This window comes from Amblyomma americanum, chromosome 11 (genome assembly GCF_052857255.1).
Source record: "Amblyomma americanum isolate KBUSLIRL-KWMA chromosome 11, ASM5285725v1, whole genome shotgun sequence".
In the NCBI taxonomy this organism is placed as follows: Eukaryota; Metazoa; Arthropoda; class Arachnida; order Ixodida; family Ixodidae; genus Amblyomma; species Amblyomma americanum.
Window position 1 is genome coordinate 7,223,096 of NC_135507.1, and position 12,415 is coordinate 7,235,510.

Consider the following 12,415-nt stretch of genomic DNA (forward strand, 5'->3'; position numbering starts at 1 on the left):
TACAACCGTTAGTGCAGAAGAAGCAACAAGTATGCTGGTACACTATAGCTTACTGCATGAAAAAAAAAAAATAATGGACCACTGTTTTAATTCTAGGCAACCCAGAATCAAGAAAGCAGCTGAAAGTGAACTGTCAAGATTGGCAACAGAAAATCTCTCTGTGCCTATGTGCCTGTGCGGTTGACTCAGTCACAACTTTAGCAGATCAATTAATTTTAGTCAGTCACACAAACGTTTTTTGTGATTGCACTAGGACTAAACTGTAGCATTGGTAAAGAGATCCTGGGTGCGGTGTCTCTCACAACACTTCTACTTTGTGAAGGTTTTGTCATTATTTGTGCTTTTCTTCAGCTTGGTGATACCAAAGCAGCAGCAACTGCAGCCTACACTTTCCTCGAGAGCAATCCGGGTCACAGCCTTGTAGTCTTCCATCTCAGCCAGTACCTGGAAGAATCTGGCCTTAGTAATAGGGATGTTGCCTCCCTTGAAAACAACGAGTATCAGGTAGGTTTCTTTATGTTGGTATAGACACCCTTGCTTAAAAGTCCCCTGTCCGTGGGGTTTGCTATGAGGCATGCATTGGGCACAGCACAGCACCCCTGATAATCCAAAGGTCCAACAGAGAGGAGGTGAGAGTTCTCACGCACCCTTCAGAAATCTGGAGCTTCAGGGTGCTCTAGGTGCCCTGCTATGCATGCCTGAAATATATCTGCAGGTTAACAGCCACACATGCATCCAAAGGTAGTGCAATTCATTCTTCTCCTTTGGTTTCTTGTGTAGCTAGCATAACATTAAGAATTTACTTACTTAAATATAGTGTTTCTGTTGACGCACTGGGACTGTTGACTACTGCTACTTTTAACAGCACCTGTCAAACCAAACAGTATGCTGTTATCTAGTATGCATGAGTAGTAGCTGTGGTGGTTTATTAATAAAAATGCAAAAAAAGAAAGGAAGAAGATGTTGCCAGCTGTGGCAATTGCTATCTAATATCTTAAGCACCCGAGCTGCATCCAGCTGCATTCAGTGGAAATAAAGGGACAGGGAGAGGGTAGTGAGGGGAAGTAGAGAAGGGAGCGTTGGCGAGAAAGGACAGGGGAGGGGTTTACACACTATCTAAAATATTTACAAAAATATGAAAATGTGAACAAGTTTTTGCCGCTCGCATAGGAGTGTCCAGGCGCTGTCCAAATTATAACCGCATGAGCGACCACTACACATGTTTACGACATAGAGAACCTATTCATGAGTTCACTGTTGCTTTTTAGTATATCTAGTATTTGTTGCTGCTGTGATTAGCAGTGGATATTTGTCATTATTCCAGTTACCAGTGCAGGTACCATGAATGCTATTAAGCAAATGGTTACTGGCATTAAATAGTAGTCAAAGAAAAGCATTGTCTCACAGTCAGAATAACTTTTATTAGGAACAAAACCCTGTCCATACTGGAAAGCAAGGAACTGCAATTCACTCTCTCCCTCTTTGTGTGTTTTCCCCTTCCCCTCTTCTTTGTGGGGAGTAGCAGGCCAGAAATGTGTTACTCCAGCTGACCTCTCCCCTCCCGCACAATAATGGTTTCCCTTGGTCGGTTGGAGGAGCAGCAAAACAGCTGCCCTTTTGTTGTGACAGCTGGGAAGACTTTTTGCTTCTAACTTCGTTTTGTTGTTTTTCTTTATTCTCGGCTCCATCTAGAACCTGTTTCAAAATGCTGCAAAGCTGTACACAGAGAAGAAATATGCTGAGTCTTCAGTTATGATGGAACAAGTCATCTCCAGCTACCTGAAAGCTGAAGAAGAATGTCGTATACTGTGTGACGATTTCCTTCCCATTGCGTTTGTGACAAGGGAGTTCTCGGAAGTTGCTGCAGGTGACTAAATATTAGTTGAGCATTGTGAACTGATCTGAATATGCCATGCCAGCAAAAAAAGTTGTTTGCTCAGTGCTGCTGATGTGCATGAGTTGATGTGCAGAAATGTGAAAGGAATAGTTTACGACAAAAATTTTCTGTTGGCAGTTATGCTACTGAGGTGAATGGTAATTACTTATAGAACCCGCATTTTATTGTTTTGATGGTAAAAAAAGTGCTCTAAATATCTTAAGCTAGAGCGTGTTATCTTTTATGAGCTATTTGTTTCACTTCCTGGTGTTGTTTACAGATTGGTGCCTTGATACAGAGTAATAAAGAACTATTAATGACCGCGTTGTATATTTTGTTGACATAGAATGGCTGAATAATGTAATATGTGCTTTTTGGCTCGACAGCTACAAGTTTAGGATAGCCTTTATTGCTGGTTATTAGAAGTAATAGTAACTGGCTGTGATTACTGCTTTCAATTTTTTCTGTGAACTTGCTATTCATTAAAAACGTGGTTCGGTAATCAGAAAGGCATTCTTGTAACCCTCTTAGCTGAGAGTGCCAAAAACATATTTACAGATAAGCTCCAGGTTCCTATTATTTTTTCTGGTGACATGATCTAGTTAAACACACACTACTTTTTTTTACCATGAGGCTACATTAAAAAATAGCTGTTCCAGAATTCCTAACCATTGTCCACATCCACATCACCTTGTATTTGATAATGCTTTAAACGGCACCCGACTCTGACCTTGATTTCACGTGCCAGTAAATTCCTACACAGAATATTACAGCTGCTTATATCAACAGTGGATGACGTGTTGTCAAAACTGTTGTTTTTTTTATGGCTCACTAAACAAGAGATGATGTCACAGCATGAGCAAACTGGCAGATGTAAGCATTTCAAGTGCATGAATCATTATACATTTTGTCTGAAGCCTGCCACTCACAATACATACTACATTGTGAAAGCAGGTTGACAACAGGGCCACATTTGTTGTACGACATGGGTTGGCTCATATCAAGGCCTCTTAATCAACACATCCCTTTGCTCGATGCATGTCAGACTTCATCGCCAAACAAAGCCTTTTATTTTTATGTTCATGTATGTTTTTGCTCGGCAGGTCATCACCTGTCAACACTCAAGTGCAAACAACAATGCCCTGATCAACTTTCGTACCTGAATGGAAGGCATCGGCCAAACTTCTTTGCTGGGCTTTACCACTACCTTCAGTTCTCGTACTATCAGTGTAAGTTGTGCTTGTATGCTTGCAGCAGCAGTGAGCTTTCTGCAAGACACCTTTCCTCTCATACTAAAATGCAGAGGTGTGTGCGGGGGGGGGGGGGCAAGGAGGGAGAGTTGCCGCCCCTAACAGATGTCGGGAAGGGGCATAAATTTTGTTCTGTATTGTTCCCTGCTACCAAGAAGACATGAAAGGACACTACCATGAACTTTGGCCCCCTTATGGAGACCAGTACATGCTTATGCTTAAGTGTGCAGCCTATCGAAAAATATAATTAAACAAATGATTATGTGAAGGAAACTCTGAAAAAGTCTTCAAATCCACGTTTGATTTCTCATATTCAGCAGATTTAACTGCAACATTCTGAATTCATCATCATCAGAAGCAGCAGCAGCCTAAGCCCACTGCTGGACAGAGGCCTTTTCCATATCTCTCCAACCAAACCTGTCCCACGCCAGCCGCGACCACCCTATCCCGGCATACCTCCCAATCACATCCGCCCACCTAACTATCTGCTGCCCCCTACCGCGTTTGCCTCTTCTTGGAATCCTGCCTGTTGCCCTTAATGACCATCGGTTATCTCGCCTTCGCATTGCATGCCCTACCCAAGCTCACTGCTTTTTGATTTCTACTAGGATGTCATTTACCTGCGTTTGTTCCCCGACCCACTCTGCCCTCTTCCTGTCTCTTGACATTACACCTATCATTTTTCATTCTATACCTTGCTGCATTGTCCTTAATTTAGGTTGAACCCTTCTCGTTAGCCTCCACGTTTCTGCCCCATAGGTGAGTACCGCCAAGATACAGCTGTTATATTCTATTCTCTTGAGGGATACTGGTAAACTGCCATTCATGATCTGAGAGAACCTACCAAATGCACTCCACCCCTTTCTTATTATTCTACACGATAGCAAGGCGGGCGAGTAGGTGATACATATTTAAAAAGTAACAGCGCGGAAAATGGGGACTTCAAGGGTAGAAAACATAGGACAGTGCTTGTCCTATGTTTTCTACCCTTAAAGTCCCCGTTTTCCGCGCTGTTATTTTTTAATTATTATTCTAGTTATTTCACTGTCATGATCCGGATCTGCAGTCACTACCTGCCATAAGTAGAAGTATTCTCTTTCCACTTCCACAATCTCGCTACCAAATATAAACTGGTTATCTTCTGAGACTGTTGAACATTACTTTGGTTTTCTGCATGTTAATTTTTAGACCCACCATCCTGCTCTGCCTGTCTAACTCATTGAACATGCTCTGCAATTCATCCTCTGAGTGGCTCATCAAGGCAATGTCATCAGTGAATTGCAGATTACTAAGACATTCACCATTAACTCTTATCCCAAACCGTTCCCAATCCAGGCCTCGGAACACCTCCTGTTAACAGGCGATGAATAGCTTTGGCGAGATCGTGTCTCCCTGCCTGACACCCTTCCTTATTCGAATTATTGCTGACTTATATTATTGCTGACTTTACGGAGGACTACGGTGACTGTGGAGCCATTATATATATCCTCCGATATTCTTACAAAAGGCTTATCTACAGCCTGATTCCAAAATGCCTCTCTATTGCATTTAGAATTTGACATGACATGAGGGAATCTTTTCATATAATATTTTTCTAATGTATAAGAATCTCAGCAAGTGATGAAGCTTTTCTTTGTAGCTTATAAATTGTTCTTAGCTGGATTTTAATTGCGGCTTTTTTTGTTCCAGAAACATACTGTGCCTCGTGAGGCCACTTGAAATGCATTAAACTGACAAATTAAGTTTTCTAGGACTAGGCTTTGCTTTTAGCAAAGCGTGGGTAATGTTGAGATAATGCCACATTTTTTGTGTTCACTTTTTCTCTTGGAACCGCTAAGCTCTATGATGATTTTTATGACTATGATGATTTTTATTCAATGCCAAGTGGCTAGCTTCTGCTGTTTTTCTTTGTTGAATTTAGTTTCTTTAAGTGTGATTCCTAATTTAATGCGGGGAGTGCAATTTCATTAGCTGACAGGTGAAGTGTACACAGTGGAGGTTATAAACATTTATACAGTGGGTGCAAATCCTTTCAGCATTCTTAAATGCTAAATCTTCATCATACCACCCCCACTTCAAAACCAGCTACAGCTAGGATTCTGAAAATTATTCCTGTGGCAATGTTTCTACTAGCTAACACTTCCACATACACTCAGTTGGCTAATAATATTAGCCGTAATTAGTTATTTAATGTTTTTGTACACTGCAGTAGGTGAGCTACAGAAGGCCTGTGAGGCGACGCAGTCTTACTTGCTGCTGATGCCCGATGATGCGGACATGTGGTACAACCAGGCATTCTACGCTCGTCTCCCCAGCACTCAGGACTCCTGGTTCAAGGCAAGAAAAGTAAGACAGCAAAATTTGACTTTGCTTATCTAGAATATAACATAAGAGTCTCACAAACACTTATTCCTTATCATCTGTTACTCTGCAGATGAGAAACACCTTCTAAGCATGAAGAGCAAATATAATTATTACAGCACTCATTTGCTTCTGTTGGCAGAAGTGAAAAAATTTGATTTGCATTCGTTTTACATGTTTAAGCAATACAGCTATTCACCTTTACTAGTCTGAGCATCTCCATGTAGTTTCACTGTAATGCAAGGCAGGCAAAAAAAATTAAGAAGACAACAATGAGCAAAAATGAATAGGTGCAAGTGCACTTAGGGAAAACAACAGCAGCAGCAGACTGTGCTTGAAAACACAACTGAGATAAATGCACATGCACTCAAGCAAAACCTTCTAGACAAAGGCCCACAGATAACAATGTAAGCCCTGTCAGCCTCCTTCTTGTTTTGATTTTTTTTCTTAGCACTTGCCTTGCATTGCATTGCTTTGGCTCAAGCCCAATAATATAGAAAAGAAAAGTTTCCAGACTACCATCAAATATGTTGTAAGTTTGAGCTGGTGTTGAAACTCACTTCAAGCTGTCCATCTTTTCCTGCACAATAATGAGCAGCTGCTTGACGGCGCGCTCATGGGAAGCTATTAATTTTGTTAATTCTGCAGACAATATTACGTGTACATGACTGAGGCGATCATAGTATGTCAAAGAAAATGTTTCTGGTTTAGGCATTATGAATGCTGCAGTGACCGACCTGTTTTGTGCTAAATCTAGCTAGTCGAACAAAGCCCCTGACCATTCACCTCCAACTGAAAAACTACCTCACATCTGCTGGTAAAGGCATTTTGAAGTTGGTGAAAACTGAAAAGCACCAGTGTCCATGGCCTTTAACTATTGATGTAACATTTTTTGTTCAAGTACTTTCAGTGTGGGTGCCATGTTTATTAGTGTAGAAATAAAACGAAAACAAACTGCTGTTTCTGACAACGTGATGGTAGCACATGCAAGCATCACTGTGCAGTTCTTTTACAAGAAACAGTATGTTTCAGCAGGCTGTCTTGAATTTATTGCAGTCTAATGGAAGGTTGCAGTTGTCACTTATGGAAGAAATGAGTTCCAGAAACTTTATTCACTGTTTTTGTTGAACTGTCAGGATCCAGGAAATTGTGACATGAACACTACAATCTCTCTCATGGAAGCTGCGTGAAGCCAGTTTGGCAATACTGTCATGGGCATCTCGTGAAATGTCAGTAGTACTTCCCTTCTGCAGTAACAACGGCAAGGGACTTGTTCCTTGAAACTGCAATTGTGATGTCTCAGGAATGCATACACAGGGCTACAATCCTGTTAAGTGCAGTAGAATATCGATTACATACATGGTTGATACAAATTTCGGGCTGATACGAATTCGTGTAATTCACGAGCCAGAGTACATTGTGTACAATGTACAGAATTTTGAGAGTTTCGAACACTCCCGTACCACTACGCATGAAATGGAACGTTCGAGCCATGAGCGAGCCACGAGCACATCTTTGAGCACAAAGTGCTGCCCGCACAATGCTCACGCCGCAATCGTCAGTCACGGACTACGTATCGCGCGCAGTGAGAGGCGGCACGCAGCCGTAAATAAATCCTGTCCGCCATAAACAGATCTACATGAACGCATTTATCATGCTTCTGGGTACGTATTTTGTTTGTTTTGGATATGATACGAATATTTTTCGTGATTCCATGAGAGTATTATTATTGAGATCTACTACATTATGGTCAACAGTTATGAGCATGCGTATAGCCAAAGGATTTCTAGAAAAATGCATATAAGATAGAAAGTTTTATCTCTTCCTTCATCACTGTGCAGAAACCGCCAGTATCTTACTTTCTTTTCACTGGTATTGGCTGGTCTTATCATTTTTCATGGGCCAAACCCTCAGCTATGCTCATTGATGTGTGTGCGTGTGTGTGCACGTGCACTCATTGATGTGGTGATTGATTGAGCGAACAGTCATCGAAACGAAGGATTAAAGGGGATGTCTTTTTTAATTTTTAGTTTTTCATCATTGGGAGATTAATAACAGCAGAAGAAAAAACAACCACATGCCGCCGGTGGGATCCAGTCCCACGACTTCCGAGCTTCGCGTATTACAAAGGCAGTCACAATGACAATGCAAACACTTCATTGTCAGTAATATTAACTAGAAATAAAGATAAAGCATTCCATTCTTGAACAGTGTGAGAAAAAAACGACATCTTGAACAAATCGGTTCTTGATCTGAATTCGCGCACTTTATGGTTATGATCAACCCACTCGGATCTGTAGTGTGGATGAAAAATGTACTTCTCTCTAGGAATATCATTCCTGTTGTAATATATATTGTGAAAAAATTTAAGCCTTAGCTTTGTCCTTCTTACTTCAAGGGGCTCCCATTCTAATTCCTGTTTTATGCCAGACACGCTTATGTATTTACTATAATTCCCAGAAACATAGCCAGCCGCTAAGTTCTGGACTCTTTCTAATTTTTGTCTGTCAGTCTTTGTCGGCGGGTCCCATACAGTACAAGCATATTCCAGCGCAGACCTAATATATGTTTTAAATAGTAAATCCCTAGAGTGTTGCAGAAACATTCTCGTGTTACGATACAAAAAACCCAACATTTTGCAAGTTTTTTCAGCAACATAATCAACATGTCGATGCCAACATAGTTTTGAGGTGATGTACACACCTAAATACTTATATTCGAGAACAGTTTCATTAAGGGGCCGTTTATGTTATAGATGTAATTAGGTACATTCTTTTTCCTCGCAAAACACATGTGCACACTGATTTTTGCAAATTTAATTTCATGTGCCACTGTTCGCACCACCGGTGCAATGTATTTAGGTCTTCCTGCAAAGTAAGTGAATCCTGGGAATTTTTCACTTCTCGTTAGACTACACAGTCATCAGCGAAGAGTCGCATGTAGGAAGTAATATTCTCTGATATGTCATTAATGAACACAAGAAAAAGCAACAGTCCTAAAACTGACCCTTGTGGGACGCCTGACGTGATGGAAGTTACATTTGATTTGCCTCCATTTATTGTGACATTCTGAGACCTTAAACTTAAATATTCCCTAATCCATTCAACAACCTTCTCATTCACATTTAAACAACGCACATTGTGGACTAATAGACCATGATCTACTACGTCAAAAGCCTTTTTAAAATCAATGAATATGCAGTCAATGATGCTACAATGATCCAAAGCTTCGCATACGTCATGAACAAACTCAGTTAGTTGTGTAACACAGGATTCCCAAGAAATTTGAGTTTTGCATGGAAAGGATAATAAACCATGTTTTCTGCTCATCTGATTGCACCCTTAAGTATTTCCATTTGCTGGTTTCTTGTTATTTTCAGGAGGTGGAGGAACATGTCAGACGTCTAGAGAGTGAAAGGGAAACAATAGTGGCCCTTGAAATGCAGCTGAACATGGTAGGTGCATTTTTGGTGTTGCCACTTGAAATTTTATCTGTTGTGTCTTGAAGTTTTAGATGTATTTAAGTATAATTTGCTGCCCTTGACGTCTCATTGTCATTTCTGACATTCTCTTCTTATTGTACTGCATGTGCACTGTGTTTGCTTTCAGATGGCTGCACCAAACATTTATTTAATTTATTTTTAAAAATATTCCAATCCCATCGAGGGTTTTAGCAGGGAGGAGTACATGGCTACATCCATTTGATAGGCAAAAAAACAAAGTGAAACAAGCAAACAAAATTCTACACAAAGCACCAGGTGCAACAAAAATACATCGATGTGAAAAAAACATGAGGAGGTCACATTAAAGATTATAGTCGAGGTGCAATGACAAAAGATTCAGTGAAGTCAGTAAAACTGTATCATTGTCCAGCCTAAGCTGCCACTGTGGCTCAGAGGTTATGGTCCTCGGCTGCTGACCCGAAAGACACGGGTTCGATCCCGACCCCCGCATGTTGCAATTTGATGGAGATGAAATGCTAGAACCCCATGTGGTCGAAATTATCGGGAGCCCTCCACTACGTTTGGGACATTGAACTCCATACCCCATAAACCAAACCTTAAAGAAAAGTACTTAATTAGTTATTGCGGTTGGAATAGGGAGTTATTGTTAAGAGTGCCTCTGCAGTGTAGCGTATCTTGTACAAAAAGATGTTATATCTGAAATATCTATTTTCTAATGTTCTTTTAATAACTGAAACAGAAACTTCAGGTGTAAAACTCTTTCAATTAAATTGGGCAATTTGTTGCCATGCTTTCAATTCAATCACTGTTGAGCACTTGCAATGCCTGAATGTTCATTCACTGAGGTATTTGTTTGTTTGCAGAGCCAGCAAAAGTTTGCCTTGTGAACACCTGGAATTTCAAGTTTATTTTACTGTTATTTCAGAATTAATGCTGCCCGTGCATGGTAGTGATGTTAGAGAGATAAGGGAATGGGCCTTGTCAAAGGAACTTTTGTTTGCAAAGTTATTGGTTATTGGTGACTGTGATCTCAAGCAGTGGCAATGTTCTGAAAAAACTCTTAAACTCATTTTATAAATCCACACTTATACTAATCTCAGCTAATAAGTGGGATAACAAAGTACCCGTGTCTGGTGTTTAATGTCCAAATCTGTGTGTGAGCTAAGAAGGGTGTCATTGTGGAGGGCTTTCGGTTAATTTCTTCTACATAAGGTTCTTGCACTGATGTTTCGAAGCACACGGGCACTTTTTTCAGTTTAATTTTACCTTTATTGAGAAGTGGTCACAGCAGAGGTGATTCGATCCGGTAGCCTCTGGCTCAGTGGTTAACGCCATAGCCACTGACCCACTGCGTGCAAGCATTTGCAAAACATTTGTGGGCATCACTGTTATTATCTCATGTGATGTCTCATGCAAGTGTCATTTAAATATGGAATGTGATAAACAAAAATTGTTGCGTGCGGTGAAGGGTGCCGTTGAATGACTTTCATGATGAAACATCACACATTGTGCTTGGTGTTTACAGATCTATGGCCTTTCATTGAAACCTCTCAATAAATGCTCTCACTTTCACATTGGCAACACGCCTATCAGTGCCTTCTTGTGTATGCGTGTTGGTTATCTGTCCGCATTTATATAACAATGTGCAAACTCTCTGGTGTTTGCGTTGTTGATTGTCTTTAGCAGTAAATCGCAAAGACCCTTGCATTGCATACTCGCAGTTATTTTTAGCATTTCACATTTATTTTATAAAGAACTTTCGGTTCTCTTATTAATAAAAACACAGTTTTTCTCTGAAAGTGAAGAATGAGAAAGGTTCAGTCGTCAGTGACCATTAAGAACAGAAATTCTGTATCGGCATTCCTCTCATGTCAGTTCGTGCTTTATCGTCACGAAACTTTCGTGTGGTTCTGCCAAATTTTGAGTGGCTTGGCACCATCTGACACATAGATGGTGTAGCCAGTTTGTTAATCAAGGTCAACCGCTGCAACACCTTCATTACATGCCGTTCTGAAATACTCGCACTTCAGTTGGGACGGTGCTGGGGAATTCAGAAACTTTGTAATATTGAGGAATTCGCTATATGGAGGTCCGTTACATCCAGGTGTAACTGTACTCAAGTGAAGTTATGTTATTAAATTGAGGTGTAAGTATTCTTTCAGTGTTTATTTCATTGTTCTGCATGCTGTAGTTAATTATTATCACAATAAAAAAATGATACAGACAGAAGCATTAGCATGGCATTGACTTGCAATTGAGCCCTTATTCGGAACAGGTGAACATTTAAAACATTTGCATAGCAAATAAATGGTGTGGTGTTGCAAAGTCCTCCATTTTGCATGTTTAGCTAAGTTTCTTCAGTTATTTTTAAGACTTCTGCAGCCTCACTAGTCAGGATTGTATATACAGAGTCACTTCTCCACCTTCCACTTGGTTCTTCCCGTTATTCTGCTTCTGATAATAAGACAGCTGATTAGTGCGTTACACACACAAAATGTTCGCTTGTTTCAGATAAAGGTTCATTTTAAAGTTAGCACTTCGTTCTTCCTCCTGTTTCATCCTTTTATTCTGTGCCAGTCGGTGCTTGACTTGCCTATGCTCACACACTTGTAATTATCAGTGTTCTGGAACACAGCACACAGCCATGAATTTAATACATCAGCTTATAAGGAGGAAGCACAAAACAGATGAGATGCCTCTTCTATTTCGGGTATCAAAGGAAAGGAAATGTGTGCCACATTTTTCCACTAAAACCACCCTATAACCACACAGTATTTCATGTCTTTCTCATGCTTATTTTTATGCTTACTCTTTGCTTGTGGTGGTGCTTGGCAGGGGGACCAGCCAGTGCTTTCAAGTTTCCGGGGATGTAACAAATGTGGTCCTGACACAGTAGAATCAACGAAGGGTTATGAGCCATTGAAATATATACTAGAGTGAGCTGATCAGCATTTGAGAGTCAATTAATAACCATGACCAAGTAAACTGAGCTTTTCCAGGGGATACCGATAGTTACTATTTAAGTATAACACAACCTAAATTTGTCTGTGGAACTGTGGGTTGCCAGCTTGGAAGGTTATATTTTATGAGGCATATGTTTGTGTTTGTGTGAAGCAATTTAAGTATCGCCTTTTTTAATGCAGACAGTGGCATCTCCCAAACCAAGTGAGAGTGAGAATGAAGGCTCTTCTTTCAACATGAGCACTGTCAGAGTTGTTCAAGATGAAACTGCCCTCAATGGAACTCGCTTTGTGGCTGAAGGCTTCCTGACTGACGACGAGTGTTCATCACTGCTGTCACTGATTAAAGTAAGTTTGGCCCTTTCTAGTTTGAGGGCCACTTACAAATGCGGTAGAAAGAAATAATAAAAATTACTAATTTATCTTACTTTAAAAAAAATTTGTCTTCTTATCAATGTAATCATCAGGACAGTGCGTTAAGTTTTTCTTTTTTTCATACGCTAAA

General features: G+C 40.4%; 1 protein-coding gene across 2 annotated transcripts in view; it reads left to right on the forward strand.

The window, feature by feature from the left end:
* The window catches only part of LOC144109944 (prolyl 3-hydroxylase 2-like), a 28,594-nt gene that overhangs the window by 1,052 nt on the left and 15,127 nt on the right, over positions 1-12,415 (forward strand). For both annotated transcript variants that reach the window (XR_013309653.1, XM_077642722.1), the window contains exons 2-7: positions 352-504; positions 1,693-1,867; positions 2,980-3,105; positions 5,336-5,472; positions 8,867-8,941; positions 12,094-12,258. Coding sequence is in view for 1 of the 2 variants with exons in the window: in XM_077642722.1 (XP_077498848.1) it covers positions 352-504; positions 1,693-1,867; positions 2,980-3,105; positions 5,336-5,472; positions 8,867-8,941; positions 12,094-12,258 (831 nt within the window). In the remaining variant the exon portion in view is untranslated. The remainder of the gene's footprint in view (positions 1-351; positions 505-1,692; positions 1,868-2,979; positions 3,106-5,335; positions 5,473-8,866; positions 8,942-12,093; positions 12,259-12,415) is intronic.